The sequence below is a fragment of the Corvus hawaiiensis genome, chromosome 3 (genome assembly GCF_020740725.1).
Source record: "Corvus hawaiiensis isolate bCorHaw1 chromosome 3, bCorHaw1.pri.cur, whole genome shotgun sequence".
NCBI classification, from domain to species: Eukaryota; Metazoa; Chordata; class Aves; order Passeriformes; family Corvidae; genus Corvus; species Corvus hawaiiensis.
In genome coordinates, this window is record NC_063215.1 from 47,808,957 (window position 1) to 47,830,329 (window position 21,373).

At 38.0% G+C, this 21,373-nt stretch overlaps 1 protein-coding gene across 3 annotated transcripts in view; it reads right to left on the reverse strand.

Moving 5' to 3' along the window:
• Nucleotides 1–21,373, reverse strand: part of CDK19 (cyclin dependent kinase 19) — a 128,510-nt gene that overhangs the window by 33,135 nt on the left and 74,002 nt on the right. For all 3 annotated transcript variants that reach the window (XM_048296912.1, XM_048296911.1, XM_048296913.1), the window contains 2 exons: nt 7,912–7,969; nt 6,544–6,675 (listed from right to left, as the gene is read on the reverse strand). In XM_048296912.1, the coding sequence (XP_048152869.1) occupies nt 6,544–6,675; nt 7,912–7,969 (190 nt within the window). The remainder of the gene's footprint in view (nt 1–6,543; nt 6,676–7,911; nt 7,970–21,373) is intronic.

Here is a 21,373-nt window from a genome sequence, read left to right on the forward strand (position 1 = left end):
TCTTTAGAGTTGACAATGGCCAGCAGCTTTACTTTCTAACGTCCGGACATAACATATTTGAGAAGCAAGAGTAATAGAGGAGTTAGAAGAAAGCAGGAACTAGATCACAAAAGAGTTAATGTGTTAAAGTTTGCAACAATCCTGCAGACTCTACTCCTTGAGTTGCTGTCAGCATCCCAAGCTTCCCAAAATACTTACTAATATAACTTTAAAATATTCTAATTAGGTGATCTAATAATCCTTTATATAACTTTACATTTCTTAGATTATTGTAGTAGTGTAGAAAATGCTTTTTATTTTTTAATAAAAGAAGCTTATATAGTATTCTAGACATATTTTCCTATTTTAGAGAGCAAGAAGAAAAAACAGCAGTAAATCATCCAGTATCTGCAATAACTAGATAAGAGAGCAGCAATTAATCCTTGGTATTAAAATATTTTGCCTCTCAGAAAAAGTGTAAGGACAACTTTGATAATCAAAATTAAGAAAGTTTACCACATGCCAAAACAAGCTTACCACAAAATATCATCTGAATCCAATTACTCCTCATGTTGTATAACATTTCCCAGGGCATGAACAAGGCTCCCTTCTTGGTGTAGCCTGAGCTTTTCTTTTCAGCATGCATAAATGAGTATTTTCAAGCCTCTCTGATTTATTTTTCTAGTTTTTCCACAACCCCATCCTCAAATCACAACCTCTCACAAACAAGAATGTGGATTCCTGTGCAGCAGTCAAATGCTGACTATGGATTTGTCCTTCTCAATTATTTCTCATGGATCTTTAAGAACTGTCCCCCTGCTCCTGTGACTCCACAGACAACAGGTGGGAACCTCCCCTGTACATTTCTCCTGAAGAGTTTTCAGTCGTCTGGTTGGTCCCACCCGTAATTTCTCATTTACCAGATTTTCCAGATGGGTCTTATTTTTTTTCCTCCCAACCCTCCCAGAACATGAGACCAAAAGAATTTCAGGCATCAGTCCAAGATATCCAGAGGCCCACAGCCTGGCCAGCACACCAACAATCTGTGCACGCACAGTAAGGACATCTGATGCACTCGGCATGTGCGGGACTCACTGCATAAGCAATATGGAACACATATGGACATACTTCCTTCCTAAATCCAACATAATACACCCTAGACATTTCCCTCTCTTTTTTTCCTGCATGAGGGCAAACAGAGTTGCTGAAACTCTGACAGATCCTAGCATTCATTATAAATTCATTCATTCTGATACACCAAATATTTTCCTGTGACATGTGCTTTCAATGGCATTTTGATATCTGCTTATACCTTTCACACATTTCCAGTTTCCATAACTACATGGTAGTCTGGAAATAGAATGAGGTGACAGTGCACTACCCAGGCTTTGAATTACAGTTTCTCTATACCTAACTCTCATTTGGGCTGGTAAATGCAGTTACCACACAGCCATTTCTGACATTTCTGCTGACTTATAATTTAGACAAGTGCAAAAAGGTAACTAAGAAATAGAGATTTCTCAGGTTTCCAGACTTATTTTTTCACAATAAACAAGCCTACCCTTTTTTGGTTCATGACAGTGTTTTAGCCTTGCTTAATGGGTGGTTGAATGATCACTTTTTGTCAACAAAATCCAAACCATCTGAAATATTCTAAGTCACCTAATGCCATTTATCAAATATGCTATTGCTTTAAATTAAGGCAAGTGGTAAGGAGAGGTAAGATAACATACTTGTTTGATAGCACTGATAACTATACAAGCTGCAGCTTGATAAAAACAAGTCATAATTATGTTATTACCTTGATATGCTACAAGATGCCCCAGAATGAATCATACTAGAGACTGCCACATGCTTTCTTAAAAACCTATGATGAAAGAGTTCTTCTACTTGCTTTACCTACTAAAACATTCTTTTCTAATCTGATGTTCCCAGAGTAAAAAAACCCAACTGATTAATGTCTCCTTTCAAGCTCAAAGTCAGCTTAACTTTTCCTTCATTTTACCACAATCATTTCCTTTGGTTTCCTTAAGATTAAAGTGCAGAAGTCTTTGCCCATGCAAGAAAGGAGCACTGTATCTTGCACTGTACCTTACTTCAACCTTGTTTCTTTAGTATTTTGAGCACAAAGACATTTTCCGTTGTCACCTTACTTCAACCTTGTTTCTTTAGTATTTTGAGCACAAAGACATTTTCCGTTGTCCTGGATTTTCTGGTCGTTCAGTAATTTTATTAAAGTTTCCATGATGGCAAGCAATTTACATTTTTGCAGTTACTTGGTTTCACCTGAAGCTTGTTCAAGTTACTTTTATTTGCAGGTTTTACATCTTTGCTAAAGTATTATAATGAACACAGATTCTATAGAATAGAAATAGAAACAGATTCTATTTTTGAATTATGATGCTGAAAATCTAGAAAACCTTGACCTGCCATAGTGAATTTAGTACAGATTAAATTGTGGTAATGGAAAAGAGAGTGAACTTTGGCTTCTACAACACCATTTTCCCAATTTGCATTCATCTGGTAAGTTAATTACTCATAACTATAGGAGCAGATATTACATGTGAAACTTTATTAACAAGTAGGGCTTACATTATAAACATTCACAGTTCAGGAAACGAAATAATACTCTCCATGAAACCCTAACATGGGCTTTTTACTATCCTTTTAACATGCAGAAAGCAAAAGCTATTTCTGTTCTTCAGCAATACTATATTCCCGATTCCTACATCTCTTTAAAACATGATGTCAAATATATGATGAACAACTACCTGTTCTGCAAGGAAATAAATTAAAAGTAGAATATTTCATTCATAGGAAGAGACAAACTAAATAAACAAAAAATGTCACTGAAAAATCACCCCTAAAATAATGAAATATGCTTAAGTATTGTTTTGTGTAATATATAGCACTTTCTAAACAGACTGTATTCACTCCAATTTTCCCTCAAAGTTAAACCCACAAAATGTAACTAAGATCAGGTCCAGAAATCAAAACCAAAAATCCTGAACAAGTCAAAAGTCAAATTCTAATTTCAGTCTGATCTTGTATGAGAATTATTTACATGCAAGCAAGCACACCTGAAGGCTTTATTACAAGAATAAAGTGGAAACTATAGTAGACAGTGCCCAGGATATTTTGAATACACTGCTAATAATTACATTATATGTGAAACAAAGATAAGGAAGAGAGTATTACATGTAGAATATAAAAAATGCATTTAAAATAAAGTAAAAACAAGATAAAGTCAGTAAAAACCTAAGCAAACATCTGAATCATGTAGCGGCTGTTGGACAATGTTGAGGACGTTGTAGAAGAGAACTGATGACAATGATTTCCTAGTAAATTCAAACAAAAATATTTCTCACTATGAAAAAACTGAAAGAGAAAACTCTGCTTTTAGCCTTATGTGTATTTACTAATCAATAAAAGTAATATATTATCTAAAAGACATGGGAAAATAGCTATGGAAAACAAGTAGCTATACTCAATAACCTGTCTTTTTTTTTTTATAATTTGCTATATCTAATCACCTTTCTTCTAAATTATTGTTTCCAACTCAAGAGCAATTATGTGAGAATCTTGATTTTTGAGTTATTACTAAAAGCAATACATTAGACTTCCTGAGAATTATGTAATATTAAGAGATCTTAAAATTGTATTTCTTGCACAGAGATTTAAGAGAAAGTTTTAAAAGTTGCATCATCTGCCAAAAACATTAGCATTTGAATTAAACTCTCACTAGCATGCTTAGCTCATGAAAATGGCCTTTTTTTAAGTGCACATAGTGCTTGAAGCAAAACACAAGTCTGGACTCAATAAACTGCATGAACATCACCGCTGTCATTTTGTTACTCTCTTGTTCCCTCTGCCTTAAAACTGCATATATATCAGCTCCATGTACCTTTTTTCTTTTCCCTTCTCTTCAATCACATGCTCCTCTAATCCTTCAATCAGCCTACAAATCTCAACTTGTAACTTTCCTTGTTCTCATTTCCGTATTTTTTATCTTGCTGCCCAAACTGTTTTGAGTGCCCCTCAGCACTCCCACTGCATGCCAGGTACTATGTAACCATTCACACCCCTCCTGGGTGACTCACTGGTGTGATACAAGAAATAAAAGCCTCAGAAATAATAAACTACTAGCAAAACCAGATCTCTCCAAAGTACCATTGTCCTCTAAAGTTTCATAAGAACTTCTTGCCTGTGTTTTAGTATAGACTAGAGATCCCTTAGGGCAAGAACCAAGTTATTTATGACATAATTAAACAAACAACAGCATTATACTAATTCATCCTTCAAAGAGATACCCTGAGATAATGATACATATCACTCACCCAAATCTCTAAACAATATGCTATCTATCAAAACCAGGTAGCTGTCAGTTGAGGTAACTTCCCCATACCACACACACAGGTCAGTCAGTAATCTGGTCCATCTGCATCAGTGTTTTCCACTATGAACATAGGGCAATTTAAGCATCTAATTTACAGGTGTTTGAGGCAATCCGGTTGGTATTTTCTTTAAAACACTTCTGCAAACAGAGACTAAGTAGCTAGCAGCCCAGTCTGCATGGTGGCAGATGTGAAGCAGGCTCTAAGAGTCTGCTTCTGCCACCACGAGATTGTGCCAGAACCATGCAGGGGACGGGGCATTACAAAGCTCCATCCCCAGCTCCCACTGGAGCAGATACCCTGGGATACCTCTGTCTCAGTTGAGGCAGAACTCCAGAGGGAGAGTGCTGCCATGCAGGAGTCAGTCTGCAGGGTGACACTGGCCTCACATTGGGAGATACACCCTGCTTGGGGCACTGGGACACCAGCAAAAGGAGCTGTGGGAGGAGGTGAAGAGACCATGGGGCATCAGGAGAACAAACAGAACACAAACATGGTTACTTCAGGGATGCTGAAAAGATTTCTAGAGGACTTGGGGGCAAACTATATGTGTCATTCCTCAGGTCTGCTACTGAGGAAGAAGGAAGAACTGGTTGGGGATATGATAATCAATGGCAGCCTTGGCTGTAACAACCATAAAACAGTGGAGTAACGAAGGCCAAGGAGCAGAGGTAACCAGCATGGTCAGAGGCTGGAGAGCCAGCTCTGGGAGAGGATACTGAGGGACATGGGCTTGTTCAGACTGAAGAGGAATCTATGAGCATCCCCCAGTACCTACACAGAGGTGACCAAGATGACGGAGCCAGGCTCTTACAACGGCATACGACAGGAGAGTGAGAGATTATTGGCATAAACCAAACCAAGAAATTGTAACTAGGTATAAAGAAAAAATTCTTTACTAGGAGGGTGATTTTGCAGTGGAACAGGTTAACCAGAGAGGGTGTAAAATCTTTGTTGTTAGAGGTTTTCAAGATGTAGCTGGCCAAACCCCTCAACAGACCAGGCAGAATTCATAATGGGCACTGCTTTGGGCAGGAGGATGAACAAGAAACCTCCTAAGGTCCCTTTTGACCTGACTGAATCTGTCTGCAATTAGTATTTTTCTTTGGACCAGGTTTTTGGTTTTGAAATGGATCAGATTTCCCCCACTTCTGATACTTCAGCTTCTGCTGCAGAGTTCTAGAGTACACAAAATAAACTCCTGCACTGGAGGAGTCCAAATGGAAGTGGAAAGGAGTAAAGAAATGAAAAGTACAAGTCTACATCAAAAAAGTCAGGTGTCAGTTCATTCATTCTCCAAACGTTTCCCTGTATATGGTAGTTGAATAAACAGGAGTTACTTGGGGAAAAAAAAAAACAACACACTGTGAGCCTTAGAAGTGTTGGTCCACCCAAGGGAACACTCAAACTGAGATGCCAGTATGACACAGTATTCTGTAACTCTCTGAAAAAAGGCCCACAAAGCATCTCCAAAGACTTCTGCAACAGAAAAATGCCTGCCAAGAAAGCCACCTCTGTATTCATAGGAACGATTTAACACTATTAACAGAGGGTCACTCTTTCCTTTGCAGTTCAATATATAACCCAACCATGCAGCCAGGATACCTCCCATGCACCTCAATGCTCTAATTCTCCAAACAGCTGGGCACCCAGGCTGATTGTGCTTCTGGAACTTAGCAGGGGACAAACAGCCTGGCTACCAGCATTTCCTGAACGTGAAGCTTCATAAATCATCAGGAGTAAACAACGTGCACATTATGCACAGCACAGGAGACCAGCCCTCTGCTTATCAAGCCACACATTTCATAGAAGCATCTAGACATGTAACACCCGACAAGACTGCCATAGCTGTTTCCCTTTTGAAGGTTTACAACATTACAAGATTCTAAGCCTATATTAAGAAAACATATAAACCAATTCAAAGGATATTTTTGTTTTAAAAACAAAACAAAACAAACAACATACTTTAAATGTCTAGGTTATATTGAAAAATAAAAGCACCATCTTCAAAAAGTTTTAATCTTGATTAATCTTTTATGGATGGGATCATCTGCTACTACTTCAGGGACAAAACCCCAAAACTAGCTGGTCAGCTGATCATCATATCTCTTGTAAGGCTACTATCCTTACAGAACTTGCAGGCAAACGTCTTTCTTACAGGACAACTTACCAATGGCCTTTGTGTAATGTCTGGCCCCAAGTAACAGCTCTGGAGCTCTGTACCAGAATGTCACCACAACTGGATCCAAGTCTGCCAATGGCTTCAAAGGCGAGTTAAACAATCTTGCAAAACCCATATCAGCTGGAGAATGGGGAGAAAAAATGAGAAGAGTATTTAAATTTTAATACAAATAAATCAGAATTTAACAGTATTGTCAAAAAACAATTACAACAATAGCTCAAAAACATTAAAAATTAAAAATCAAAGTTTCTAACAAAACAAAAACTACTTGCAACAATACTGGACCAAATTTATCTAAGGCTAAATGCCATTTACTTCATTCCTAAGACTATGAAGGATAACATCTGGTGTTTTTTCATCATGGTATTGTAAAACTTTACATAACACAGATGCCTGTTCATTTTTTAAAACTGTAACAGAAACTTGGTTAACTGAAGTTGAGTAGTAGGTCTCTAATGTACATTTTCTCCTTTATTTTTATAGATGCTTACAAAACTGTGAGTCCTTGTGGCCGCTGTATATTTACCCAAAGTGCAAAACCAAAATGACTGCAGTGTAGATTGTTTTGCACTACTTTTCAAGGCGTGCCTCCTACTTGACTTGGAGGAATGAGGTTCAGAGTCAGTCAGCATGTGCTGTTACAGAGATGTATTTTAAAACTAAGCATTCATTCTATAGAATTCAAAAATTCTCTTTAGAATGAGCCTTGTAAGTAACAGTAAGAAATGCTAGATGGAAAGCACAAAATTTGGTGTACTGTCAAACCCACACATTTTAAACCCAATTCAAATCTGAAACTTTTATTTTACACAAACTTGAGTATTGCCACATGCTTTATTTAAAAAAGGTAATACCCACATCACTAAAACTGAGAAGGTAATTAGATTTTGGATAAAGACCATCACAGCTACATGTGTTACTCATCTTGACACCAAATAACTTTTGTGTCGCAAACCTTTGGATCTCTACAAACATGTGCAGTAATGTTATTTATATTAAAAATTTTTAAAAAGCACAATTTATAAGTAACAATGCTAACTTATGCTAACTAATCATAGTAGAAGTCAAAAGAACCTTGGCCATCAGCACTGATCTCTGTAATTATTACTTTTTTGTTTCATACAGATGTTTTTATATATCATCAAATAACCTTGGCAAGCTTAGAAATGTCTAATAATATACTTGGAATTTCTTAAGTCTGTAAACTCAGTGAATGAGATTCAAAATTGAGCTAGCAGTTGTAGATACATATACTCAAAGAATACTGAAGATCTGTTTCTATCTTACACTGAAGAAGTCTTTTTTTTTTAATATTAAACCCTTAGCTGCACAATTAAATTTTCTCAAAATGTTTACCTATTTTAACTCTTCCTCTTTCAGGACCTTCACCCATTACCAGAATGTTTGCTGGTTTCTGGAAAACAAAAGTAGAATTTTTAGCTGACCAGCCTCTGTTGATTATTTTTAAGAATAATAAAATTACATACATTTATTTTATAATGAAAACATTTCTAGAAATATCCTTAAAAGTCTAAAATTACCATACCTTTATGTTGCTGACATTTAGTTTTTATCTCTATTTACCAATTTCACAATTAGAAAACAGAAATATACTTTGACATTTCACAGTAAGAAATGCCATCTTTAACTAAATGTGCATTTCCATTGTTACTAGAATGATTATACTCACAGATTTTCTTCTACAGGGAAGTTTTATATCAGGCTAACTTTTATGCTACACATAAATAATCTGGTAAGACCCACTTTTGCTGGTGTAACTTATTTACAGTGATGCCAAATCTTGGTATGCAAATGGATAGGTGAGAGTCATTTTTGTTATCATCCAATATAACTACATTTTTAGAGCTGTGCTTGTTTTTAGTGTATGAATGATAAAAATTGCATGGGCAAAAGCACTTTTTTTTCCACAAAGTTGATTTCATGCTATGAGAATTCACTGGAAACAGGAGTATACACACACAGCTACATCCCAAAAGCTTTTGACAGTGCAGACAGCAGCTTTACAAGGAGAACAAAACCTTTATAGGCATTTTTTGCAATCTATTTGTTTGCAACCAGCTGTTTGTGAACACCACATAAAATCTGCACATGACATCACAGCAATTGTTCTGCAATTAGGATCTAGGTTCCCTCAGACATCAACAGTCATTCCTTGGAAGCTTTTGCCCTATTGTGTTCACAGCTGTAAAAAAAGTAAACAAGATTGAAAACATTAAGAGATTTGAATGAAGACATGCATAACAAAGCTTCAAAGCAGAATTTTTAGAATGTTCATCCAAACAATAATTATATTTAAATCCTTAATGCCTACAGAGGGGTCTGCTCAAGCAGGATTTGTTCAAGAATCTGCAAGAGATGTCCAGAAAACCAGTGTCAGAATCTCACTTGAATTCTCAGTTCCTTGCCACTATTCACCTGAAATGAGACACTCAAACTAGAGTTACTAATTTGGCTCCAAATTACACATATTTAGCTTTTTTTAAAAAGCAAGCAAACAAACAAACAAAAGCACCCTACTTCACCTATTCTTTCCCCTTTCCCCAGGAAGCTGGTTTTTCCCACCCCACACCCAGTGCTAGACATTGTTTCTTCCCTGGCTCCAACCACTGCCTCTCTTTCTAAATGCATCTTTTATTCCCCCTTTTTTAATTTCTAATTCTCAACACCATCCCTGACTTTTCATTCCCCAACATGTATCTGGAATCATTCAAGAGAGAATATGCACTCCCTTCTTGGAAACACAAGAGTGATTTCAATTGACCTTGAGCAAACACTCGCCAGCAAATCCAGGAAAGAGAAAGACGATGCTTGCTCTTAGCTAATATTTAATGATAATAAAATCAACACCTCAAGGCAATTGTCAAATGCTGGTTGTACGTTTATGTATTACCCTGAATTGAATATTCCAGAGAACAGAATAATCACTTTCTGCATATTCAGTAACCAGGCAGCAAGAGAAGTATGCCAAGTTGACACTACATTTTACCTTTGTTAGAAATCATATGGCTACAATTGTCCTAACCAAGAGAGCAAAACTCCAGTTTCCTTGATGAAATTCTTCCTAAACTTTTACCTAGCAACTTTGATTCAGAATTGAGTATGAGTTTACTGGATTGATGCTCCAAAGCCAATTGTATGAGGTTCAACAAGGCAAAGTGTTGGGTCCTGACCTTGGGTCACAACAATCCCATGCAGTGCTGCAGCCTGGGGAAAAGTGGCTGGAAAGCTACAGCAACAGGCACTGGAACAGGATGCCCAAGAAACTGGTAGAATCACCATCCCTGGAAGTGTTCAAAAAACATGAGGATGTGGCACTTGAGGGCATGGATTAGTGGTACACATGGTGGTGTGAGGTTAATGGTTGGACTTGATCTTAGAGGGGTTTTCCAACCTTAATGATTCTATGAATCAAAAATACTTCAACTGACCTTTACATTCAGGATTGGATTTTAAGCACTATAAAAATGCATTTATTTGTCAAATGAAGAAAGCTGATAAAAATGTAGCCACTACACTGATTTATAAGTCAAGTTTTTTCTAATAAAAGAATTACAGTTGTAAGAAATAAACATTATAACTGCAGGAGATGTACAAAGATAAAAATTAAAATCTAAGCAGAAACAACAGGATTCTCAAAAAGAATCTCACAAGAGCCATATTTTATCTGTGACAATACAATATTCTCCAAGCAGCAATTTCTTCAGAGAAAAAAACTCCCAACTATTTTATCTGCTGACATAATCCACAATATTCACAGAATAGTTCAGGTTGGAAAGGACCTCTGGAGAGCATAAAGTCTCAAAGCAGGATTAACTACAGCAGATTGCTCAGGCCTGAGCCCAGTTGGGTTTAACCTCCATGGATGGAGACTTCACAGCCTGTCTCTGAAGCCTCCAGTGTTTGACCACTCTCACAGTAAAAAAGGTTTATCGATACACTATATTTACATCTACTGCCTCCTGTTTTACCACTGGATAGCACTGCAAGGAGTCTGGCTCAGTTTTCTTTATTCACACTTATCAGGCACATATACACATTGATAAGATCCCACAAGCCTTCTCTTCTTGAGACTGAATAGCCCCAGCTCCCTCAGCCTCAGACTCCCCCAAGCCCTAGGAGACCACCTTAGTGCACCCATGAATACAGGGGATACACTAGCTTAGAGTCTATGGAAGCAAGAGACTTGTCCATTTATGTATTTTTTAAGCCAGAATGTTTTGAAGAGATGTTGTTCTGATTTAAATCTGTCCTAATATGTAATCCACCAAGGATCAGAACCCCGCTCAGGCAGCCAGCAGAGAAACAAACTGATTTATAAATTTGCAGATGTCATGTTCATTAGCTCTTGTGAACCCTTCTGAGAGAGTCAGGGGCAGGGGAAACAGAGAAGGAATAAAATGGGAAACAATTAAAGACTTATTTCCAAAACAGCAAGTGCTTCTCCTGAGGCACCACCACCGGTGTGAAGACAGCAGGCATTTCATGGATGGCAACCTGACACCTGCAGGATCCCCACTGTCTCAGTAACATCTTGCATCGTGGCACCTTCCTGCAAGGTGAGAAGTCTTGGTTCCACCCTGTTCCTTAAATAACAAGAAGCATGTATCTCGACTTCTTATTTCCCACATGAGCAATTTTACCACTTGGTTATCTACTAACCAGCACTTCCTGAGTTCCTCTTGCTAATCAGAGCTGTTCTGGCTGGGAAAGGCTAAACACTAAACCTGATGGGACCCACCTTTTCGAGATGCAATATATGATATCCAGTTCCTGTGCCTATGAATTTTTATTTAATAAACAGTCACAGAGGAGCTTAAAACATAGTCACATATTTTGTGGTTGTTTTATATAATAATGGCTTGAATACTGTAAAACTCGCCCCAGAGTCTCCACAATGCACATACCACGTTGAGAGTAACACAACCCCCACAGAGCAGCAGTGCTTGGCTAAACAAGCGGCACCAAGGCAGAGCAGCAGAACTTTAGGTGCTCAGGTATGGACGAAAGACTGGTTTACTTCAGAGGGATTAATCTGGCATCAGAGATCCTCAGGAAACTATGTAATGAAGGTTTCCATCATGAGGTAAGAGAAAGGACTACTAAAGGGGAATTCAAACAATCTCTGCTTCTTGGAGAAGGTAGAACGTGTTAGTTCTACCTTAGTTCTTAGTAATTTCTGAAAATGTACCATTTAAATATCAAAACATTTTACTCCAAGATAGTCACTTAGTCGACAATAAAACTACATTTTAGTACACTATAGTTACTGGACAGCTGCAAAAATCAGATTAAAATCAGGAATTAAAAAGCCCCACACTTCATGTATGTTCAGGCTACATGTAAGTCAGAAGCACCAGTCTAGTCCCTAACAAAAATCCTACTGCTATCCATGTGGTGAAGAAAACAGGGTTTCAGGTGGAAGGAACCATCAAGAACCAAGCAGCTAAAGACCAAAAGCTGACACATACTTAAGAGTAAATCATGTCTCTATCCAAGAGGACAGAATTTTAATAAAGAAAGTTTGAGAAGCCCTGCTTAAAATTATTAATTAACTCCTCTAGAGTAAAGGGTGGGACAACTCAACAAGTAGTATACTTTTCAACCAGTTACATCCTAATTAACACTCTGTTTTCCTCATACTCTCCCCCCTTCCTGAGAACACAAACACCAGCTGGGAAGCAAAGTGATGCTGCTGCATCTCCCCCTATCTAGTTGCTATAGGAACAACAGAAACAGTAAGAATTAGGAGTCTCACATTTAATACAAGCTATAAAAATGAACAAGTGAATCCCTGCTGAGAAATTCAGTTGAGGTTTGACTGTCTAAAAAACATTTGCAAAAAGAGCAAGGTCAACAGCAACAAACAACTGAAGCAAAAATCTGAAATATCTGCAAAAAGGAATGAAGATGATGATGATTCTTTACAAGTCTTTACAATAGGTTATTTACAAGCAATAAGCATGGATAATAACATTTACTTTTCTACATTGGTGGGGGAGAGGGAATAAAGCAATTAAAAAAAAACTCGGTGGGAGAGAAATGAAAATGTTGGACTAACAAATGCGTTTTCACAAATATTGGAAGTGCCATGACTGGGACTCATCCATCTCAAGATACGCTTCTTAGTTTAATATTTAGACAGTAAAACAGAAGAAAGGTTGAAAGAAAAGAAACCATTTATGGTATTAAAAGGCTATAACAGTTCAAAACAGGAACAACAACCTAACAATAGATGGCAATACTTCAGTTTTAATGGTTGTTGTTATCTCCTGAACTACAGCAGTGACACAGTTCTTAAGAGATTTGGTGCAGAACTACAGTCCTGTGAGAAAATGTCCATAGGGATATACCACTCTCCATGCACCATTCTTTATTGTTTATATCCAAACAAATGTGTTTCCCTTTTGGAATGTGTCACTGGACAAAGAATAATCTGAAATTAGGAGGCTTCTATTGTAACAGAGATTGCAAGTCTTACAGATAAAAGCTCTCCCCACAGTTACTGACACTGCCTTGTGATGAAGTCTTTTCAAGTTTCCATTATTTAAAAAACCAATTGTAAACAGCACAGTGTTGATACATAGAGATAACTTTCATTTCACAAGCAAAAATGAGAGCAATAGTATTTTTGTCTCAGCTGTTAGCATGCTGCTCTCCAAATGACAGAGGTCCTGAGTGAGATGGTAGTGTTCCACTCTGCAGGCACCACTCCAAAGACCACTGAGCCTTTCAGTTCAAGATTAAGAGTGAGATGCTGACTGTTCACAGAAATTTGCAAACAAAGCTTTTGTTCTTCTCATCTGTAAGGAAATGTAGGCACTTCCCTGCCTTAAACCCACTGTTCAAACCCAGACATTGTGCTCAGATCAATTAACTGGCACATATGTACTAACACTGCTGCTAATAATTGAGCTAATTAAATCTAATTTAAAAAATTAAAGGCTCTTAAAGTATTTTATATGCACTGCAAACCTCCAAATCATTACCACTTCCATATAAAATACTTCCATATATTAAAATGCACGTAGGAAAATTGTTATCTCCACTTCTCTTTTTTTAGAAAGCTGGTCAACATTTTTCTGATACCGAAGCACTAGACAGAAGTATACCATATAGAGTAAAATATCTTCACATCTGCTTCTCTTTAGCCTTACACACTGCAAATTCATATGAGAGTCACTACTCTGATTACATACCCATCAATTTCAACTTGGTTTTTAACAGATATTATCCTTAATGTTACAAAAGCCTAACTGTATTTCATTATATTTTTGGCCTAGATTTGTAATCCATACAATTTTCTTCCACTATTTCTCTCTTCTGTTGAAATGATTGACCTTGCAAAGTAATATCATTAACAAATCCCATCAAGATATTTATCATTTCATTCGAATCAATAATGTAATACAGATATTATCAAATCATCAAAAGGCCAAACATAAAGCTGATTACTACAGCACATGATCTAAAGTGTCAGCAAAATCACAAGGAATACAAAATTCTTTGAAATGGTAGATCATTCAACTGAACTCAAAACTTATCTAAATCTGAAAAGGAGGAAAAAAATAAGAGGTAAACACATTAAGTAAATATAAGACTACACAGGAAACAAAGAGTACCATAGAATGCTTTTATCCCATCCAGCAGAGTGTTTGTGCCTCTGGGATAACAGATTTTAAAAGGGAAAAAAAAGTTATTACACAGAATTAATTGAGATCAGAGTAGAGAAGAGTGGGAATATGTGAGAGAAACTCTGCAGACACCAAGATCAGTGAAGAAGGAGGGGCAGGAGGTGCTCCAGTCTCTGGAGCCACAGTTCCCCTGCAGCCTGTGGTGCAGACCATGGTGAGGCAGGATGTCTCCCTGAGGCCCACTGTGGTCCACAGCGGAGCAGAGATCCGCCTGTGGAGAAACCCCTGCTGGAGAAGGTGGATGCCCAAAAGAATTGTGACACAGGACTTGTGATTCCAGGGGGGACCCATGCTGGAGCAGCCTGTTCCTGAAGTGCTGCACTTCATGAAAAGGAAAAAAAAAAAAAAAAAAAAAAAGACCACACTGGAGCAGTCTGTGAAGAACTGAAACCCGTGGGAAAGACTGCTCTGAGAAATTCATGGAGGAGTTTCTCCCGTGGGAGGGACACAGTGGTGGAACAGGGGGAGGACTCTCCCCTCCCTAAGGAGGCAGCAGTGGCAGAACCAGAATGGGATTAACTTGCTGCTAACCCCACTCCCTATCTCCCTGTGCTGCTGAGTGTAGGGAGGAGGTAGAGAATCGGGAATAAAGTTAAACCCAGGAAGGACAGAGGGTTGGGTGGGGGGAAGGTGCTTTTAGGATTTATTTTACTTCTCATTATCTGGCTCTGATTTTGATCGGGAATAAATTCAACTAATTTCCTTAAGTCTGGTTTGGCTGTGATGGCAATTAGTGAGTGATCTCTCCCTGTCCTTCTCTCACCCCATCAGACTTTTTTTCCTACTTTTTTTTCCCTGTCCAGTTGAGGAGGCTTTGGTGGGCACCAGACATCCAGCCCATATCAAACCACCATAAAATGGTACACAAAATTTTACAGCTAAGTGTCACCAGATGGATATTTTAAAAATTTTCCAAAATTAATTTTATTATCATTAGAGGAATATTAGTGACAACAGAAACATTTAAAAATGCATGGTAACTTTTTATCTCTACTCTTCATCCTCATAAAATAATTTTAAAATTAATTGTGTACAGAACTGATAAAGAAATGGAAGCATGTGCCACTCTTTGAGGGGGAAAAAACCTCTCTTGCATGATTCTGAGATATGGCAACTGGATATTCCATCACAAACCATGCTGTTGGATTATGGTAGTGACTTATGTATTTCATAGCAGCTGAACTGATCATGGTCAAAACAGTCATTTAACTCCAGATACCAGGAATTCTAACAGCAACTACAGCTGCAGAATTTACCTGAGACTGATGGTAAAACATATTACTAATTAGGAGTGGGAACAAACTATACAGAAGATACCTGAAGTATTTCTTTGGAATTCCTTAGGTAAAGATTTTGGTTAATCACTTTCCTTGCTTGTATTCATTATGTCTTGAGAGGGGAAATGTGCTGTTTTCATACGGAAGTTAGCTAGCAAAGAAATCTTTTCATGTTTATATACTCTTATAAAACTTTTCTCTGCACAAAAGCAAAAGAAAGCAGAAACACAAACTTTGTCCACAGTGCAACCATATACCTGCACATATTTAAAAAAAAAAAAGTCCCTGAATTAAATTTAAGGTGATCTAGCCTTCAACAAAAGCAAAGATGTCACTATGTAAGCTTCATTACAGATTGATTTAAACCAGCCCAAGAATCTGGATACTCATCTGGAGGATCAGTCAAAACCACACAATGCTTTGAGCTGGATAGGACCTCTGGAGGTCATCTGGACATTTTGCAGCTCAAAACAGAGCCAAACTTGAAGCTGCATCAGATTGCTCAGTATCATGATCAAGGGAGCTGGAAGTCTCCAGTACTGGAGGGTACCCTTCTGGTGGGCAATGCCTGGCACTGTCTGACAAAAAAATTGTTTCCCGTCACCTAGTCAAAATGTCTCTTGTTACAAAAAGGATCTGTCCCCTCTCCTCCTTCTGCATTTCCCTTAAGAAGGCTTCACCTTTTCTACAACCCCCATGAGGCAGCTCAAGTCCCCTCAAAGCACTCATGCTGCCGAGTGCAGTGGCAGCACAGCTGACGCTCACAGAGCCATCTCTGTCACTCTGCTGTAACCAACCTTATTGCACCTTTGCCTGAACAGCTCCAGAGCCACACACTTAACACCAGAAAAACATATCTGAGATGACAGCATCAGCCTGGAAGTCCAGTCACTAGAGCACACTCACTACAAAAGTATTTTACCGAAGGGAGAGGCAGACTTCCCCACTCCTGCCTCCATTTTAACCAAATCACACACAGATGTACATTCTATTCAAGTTGCTATACCTTCATATATAACCTTAACATAATGAAATCAATGGTCAGGTAGACTATTCATGTCTCTGTTTGACTTCATTTTTCATAGGTCAGATGTTCTCTTGACATGTAATTAAGCATGTGCCTCAACTGACATTAATTCTTTGAATTCACTCCCCTTGGTTCTATCTAGGCCTTCCCCAGAAATGGCCAAAACATCCAGGTTCCTTATAAGAACGTTCTGCTTCAAAATCCACTTGAAACAATGGTTTCTTAGGCAATTTCTAGAAAAAATATTTAATTCATAAACTCATGGTGTTTGATCATTATTGAAACAGGAAAAGACTATTCACCAACTATACTCCCTGGTTAACCAATGGATAATATAGTTGCACTTATGTCATTGGAAAATTGACTGTAAACAAAAGGGGAATATAAAATAAGAGTAATCATAAGAAGAGTATAATTCTGGGCTACATAGAAGTTCAGAAATGAAACAGTCTTCCTTTCACACACCATTTCAGGTTTCTTATGGTTGACAGGGCATTAAATTACTGCAAGACAAAAATGAAGACTCCCTACAATTTTGGATGCTGGGCATTGCTTTGATTAAAACGATCTTCACAACGTAGCAGTGTACCAATAGTTTCACCCCAATCAAGGGCAATGCAAGTTAAGTGAAAAAGAAAAGGATGAAAAAACCCCACATTAGCAGAATGCCAAAACATTTGACATAAATTAAATTTTATGTTGCTATGCAACATTATCCAAGGCATTCTGCTGTTACTAGTGCTGCAATAGCATACTTGAACTTAAAATGTTACATGCAACCTTGAGAAGGACAAAGAAGGGGGAAGTCAGAAACAAAGAGAAGAATATGATCATAAATTTTCGATGAAAAAGAAAAGGTCATAAAGCAAATGTTCAAGTAATATGCTAAATTCACATTATCCCAGGGATTTTCAACATACTGCAATACACATTCCAGCAATATTCCCATGAAGCTACCCAGCAACCATCTAGGGCCTTGTCTTTAGACCTTGTCTGGGCTCTTTGGGAGCACCAAGCATAGCACAGGACAAGACAGATTGCCCAATCGCTGCTACCCCATTTCTGAACAGCGAGATGTGCAGGCCCACCATGCATGGAACAGAAGAGAGACTCACCTCAGGAATACTTTGGAAGAATGTTCTGCTTTTCATGTATTACCAAAAAAAAAAAAAAAACCAACCCAGAGGGGATAAATTTTGTTCTGCAAAAGCACAGTCAAACTCTTCCTCTGTTGGGCCTTTAATATACATCCCGAATGCTCCAAGATACTGTGGTCAAGCCAAGTCTTTGCATCTCTGCCGTCAAGTTCTCATTACACATTCTTCACACATAATCTTTACTCTCAGAATAATAACCCAAAGGCAAATAAACTGAGACGATATTTGCATGTGTGAAACATTACAAACACTACTATTTTCTTCACCTTCTTAAAGGCAAATGCCAGGAGACAGTAAGTCTGACAGAACACTAACATAAGAAAGCCTATGCCTGTACTAAGCTTAGGACTAGAATTTAAGAGAAGGGGGAAATGACAGAATGCTATTCTCACCTGTTTCTTGCATTACTTTGTTTCTGTTCCTGCAGCACGAAAATTAGATACCATAACTGGCAATTCTTTCAGTTGCAGCACTAAATTCCACCATTGCCAAAACCTGGTATTTGTTTTATACAATATTCTGACTACTCCTCTTGATTTAGTAGGGTTATTAAAACAGGAGGATTAAGCCTCTATCCAATCAAACAATAAATGACTGAAAGTGAGACTGGTGACACCATCATAAAACATTTTCTTAATTGCCTTTCACGAAGTATCTTTGGCAGTAAAACTCCAATACCTCCATTCCCCCAAGAGACTGGTAGAGTCAAATAATTAACAAAGCTTTTCTGACTGCAATAAATAACATAATATGAAATGAATAAATATAAATGTAACCCATTTTCATTACAAACAAGCTTCTGCTTGGATAGCTTAGAATGACTGAATTAGGTTGAAATATTAAAAGCCCTTTAATGGGAATGTCAAAGGATGAAAAGAACAGAGTAGCATGATTACCTGAAGTGGTTACTTCCATACTGAATGGGTCTTAACAAGTCCCTTTCAGTCTGCATATGGGCATGGGAGTATAGCTGAAGGGACCCAGAACTATGGCATACATTTCTTTTGTTAGTAGAGTATAAACTTGGCAAGATTTAGAAAAGCAATCAAAACATTAAATTTTACAGGACTTTAACAAAGGTTTATGTCTAATAATATTTAATATATTTTTATTAGCTCTTGTCAGTTTATTACATAAGTAATTTTGTAGCATCAAGCTACATTTTTTTTTATCCACTTTACACATATGCTGTTTCTCTATGCTCATTATCTCAAGGATAAAAAGGTGAAATCCCATCTCTTCTCCCCTCCTTCCTTCATGTTGAATCTCAAGACTAAAACTAACCCTTAACTACATAAGCAATTTACATGCCTGTTATACTATAGCATCAGCCTTCTTCTCTGCATGGAAAAAATCTAGCTCAGTGATTTATAATGTAACCCCAATCCTTATATATAGTCTTTCTTGGAACATCTTAAAGCAAGCTCCCAAGTTCCACTATTTGCAGGGCTAGGTTATGTGTCCCTTTTCCTCACGGTTTGTCCAGCAGATCAGTTTTCAGGTTTCAAGAAGAACTTTTATCACCCCAATACAAGCCTTAACACCTACAGCAATAGTGATTGGGATTTAACAGTCCTCTGGACCTTAAGGTCTTAAACTCACCATCCAGTTACCATGTTTAGACAACTTATTCATGTATCACTTGTGGCAGCACAACCCCAGGTGTCTTGCAGTGGAAAAAAAGCAGCTATGGACCCCAAATCAAGCAGATGGACAGAGTACCACTGTTCAGCTGATGCATTATAAACAAAGCTAAATAAAACATAACCTTCGAAACCCATCCCAACAGAAACTTTTTTCCTAATTTATCACCATCACCCTGTTCACCTGAGGACTCAGATTAAATCTCTCTTTATCTCTCACTCAGTTCTCTTCCCAGCTTCCTGACTTGTGGGAAATCCTCAGGCCCATGAAGATCTTTATTTTTAGGAAGACAAGCACCACTGGCCAGCCTCTTTAGCAAAACTTGTATTTCAGACCCAGTCTTGTAACATTAAGTTACAGAAACCTTGTGCTCCTAGTCTTCTCTTGGAGGTTTTCCGAAGCTGTCTCCACCTGAACAAGCAGTTATGAAGTCTTTTAAGTAACTAGTAAATGCAGTCAGCTGATGGCATCCTATAACGGGGTTACAGATACTCAATTTCATTTTCACTGTTATTCACAAGAGCATTTGTTTCACAACATTAACCAGATTATAGGAGAGCAGAATCCCCACACCATTTGAAGAGCTGTCCTGCCTCACCAGCCATTACTTTACCCTTTAAAGCAGGGTCCCTGGGTAGCAGCAGTGCTCACCCCTGAGCCAACAACCTGCTCGTGTGCTCAAGGCTGGGGTTTCTGTCATGGCTGGGGCTGCAACATTTCCCTTGAATGAAAAGGTACTGATGAGATTTTATGAGGCAGTGACCCTCACAGGAGACACAGCAAAACATTTCTGGATATACTGCTATAGCAGTATTCAGTACTAGACTTCAATATTACAAAGTTAGGAAAGTACCAACAAGACAGGATGATTCTCTGAAATCTTTTTAGGCTCTTTTTATGTAGAAGAAAAAGTCAGAGGTAACAAAGGCTATGTTTGCAGATAAGATTCATAAGTTATAATATTTCTACTTGTTTTCTGAAGCCTGAGATGTATTCATTACCTGCCATTACTCCCACACACAGATGAGATTAAGAGATTAAATAGCACATCTGCATGTGTTTACATCCATGATGTCTTGGCAATGTTTCTCAATACAAATGCACTCTGTAAAATGTATGCACTCTAAAATTTAGAATAATACTGCATTCCTTTTTTTCTCATTCTATCAGTAAATGCTAGAGAAAGGAGCTTAATCTTCATCTGGGATTCAAAATTTTTATGGTGTTCCTTTTGTAATATAAACTGTAATGATTATAAATCCAGTGTAACAATAAAGGTCTACATGGTCTAGATGTACCTGAAGAATTGAAGACGTAACCCTTAAATCAACACTAGTTCAGAATTATCAGCATCTCAAAACAATTTGAAAGCACCTCATCATAACAATTATTCACATAAATTAAAGGTCATATGTGTTTAAGAAGGTTTTCCACCAATTAAAATAATTTTCTAACAGGCCAGGCAGGAACAAGCACGAACCCTTTCAATACAGAATGTACTTTCCAAAATTACCATAAACAACTGAAAGGCATAGATCTGGAATACTGCTATTCCAAACATGAGTGAACGCTGCCTACACAACAACCCAATTCAAGTATTTTATTGTTTATTTATGCAGCCTTTCTTGCACAAAGGGCACAATGGCTAAAGTACCAAAAAACAGCTCCTGTTTTGGAAAGCTCCAGTCTGGGAAAGGCCAGTACAGCAACAAAACACAGGAGTGAACAGAGAGCAGTGCACTTTGTGTAAGGAAGACACAGAAACTGCACTGACACAACCCAGGGCTTTGGTTTCCGGGATGGACAGAACTTGGAGAACAGTAACCAGAGAGGCTCTTCCAAGAAAAGACTGACACATAAAACATGGAAACTGGGAGGAACAAGGGACAGAAACCAAGGAAAGCTTCTCCAGCCACAGGCATAGCTGGTGAAGGCTGTGAAAGGTGTATAAGCAATGGGGGGGGGGGGGGGGGGGGGGGGGGAGAAAGGCTCTGAATACAG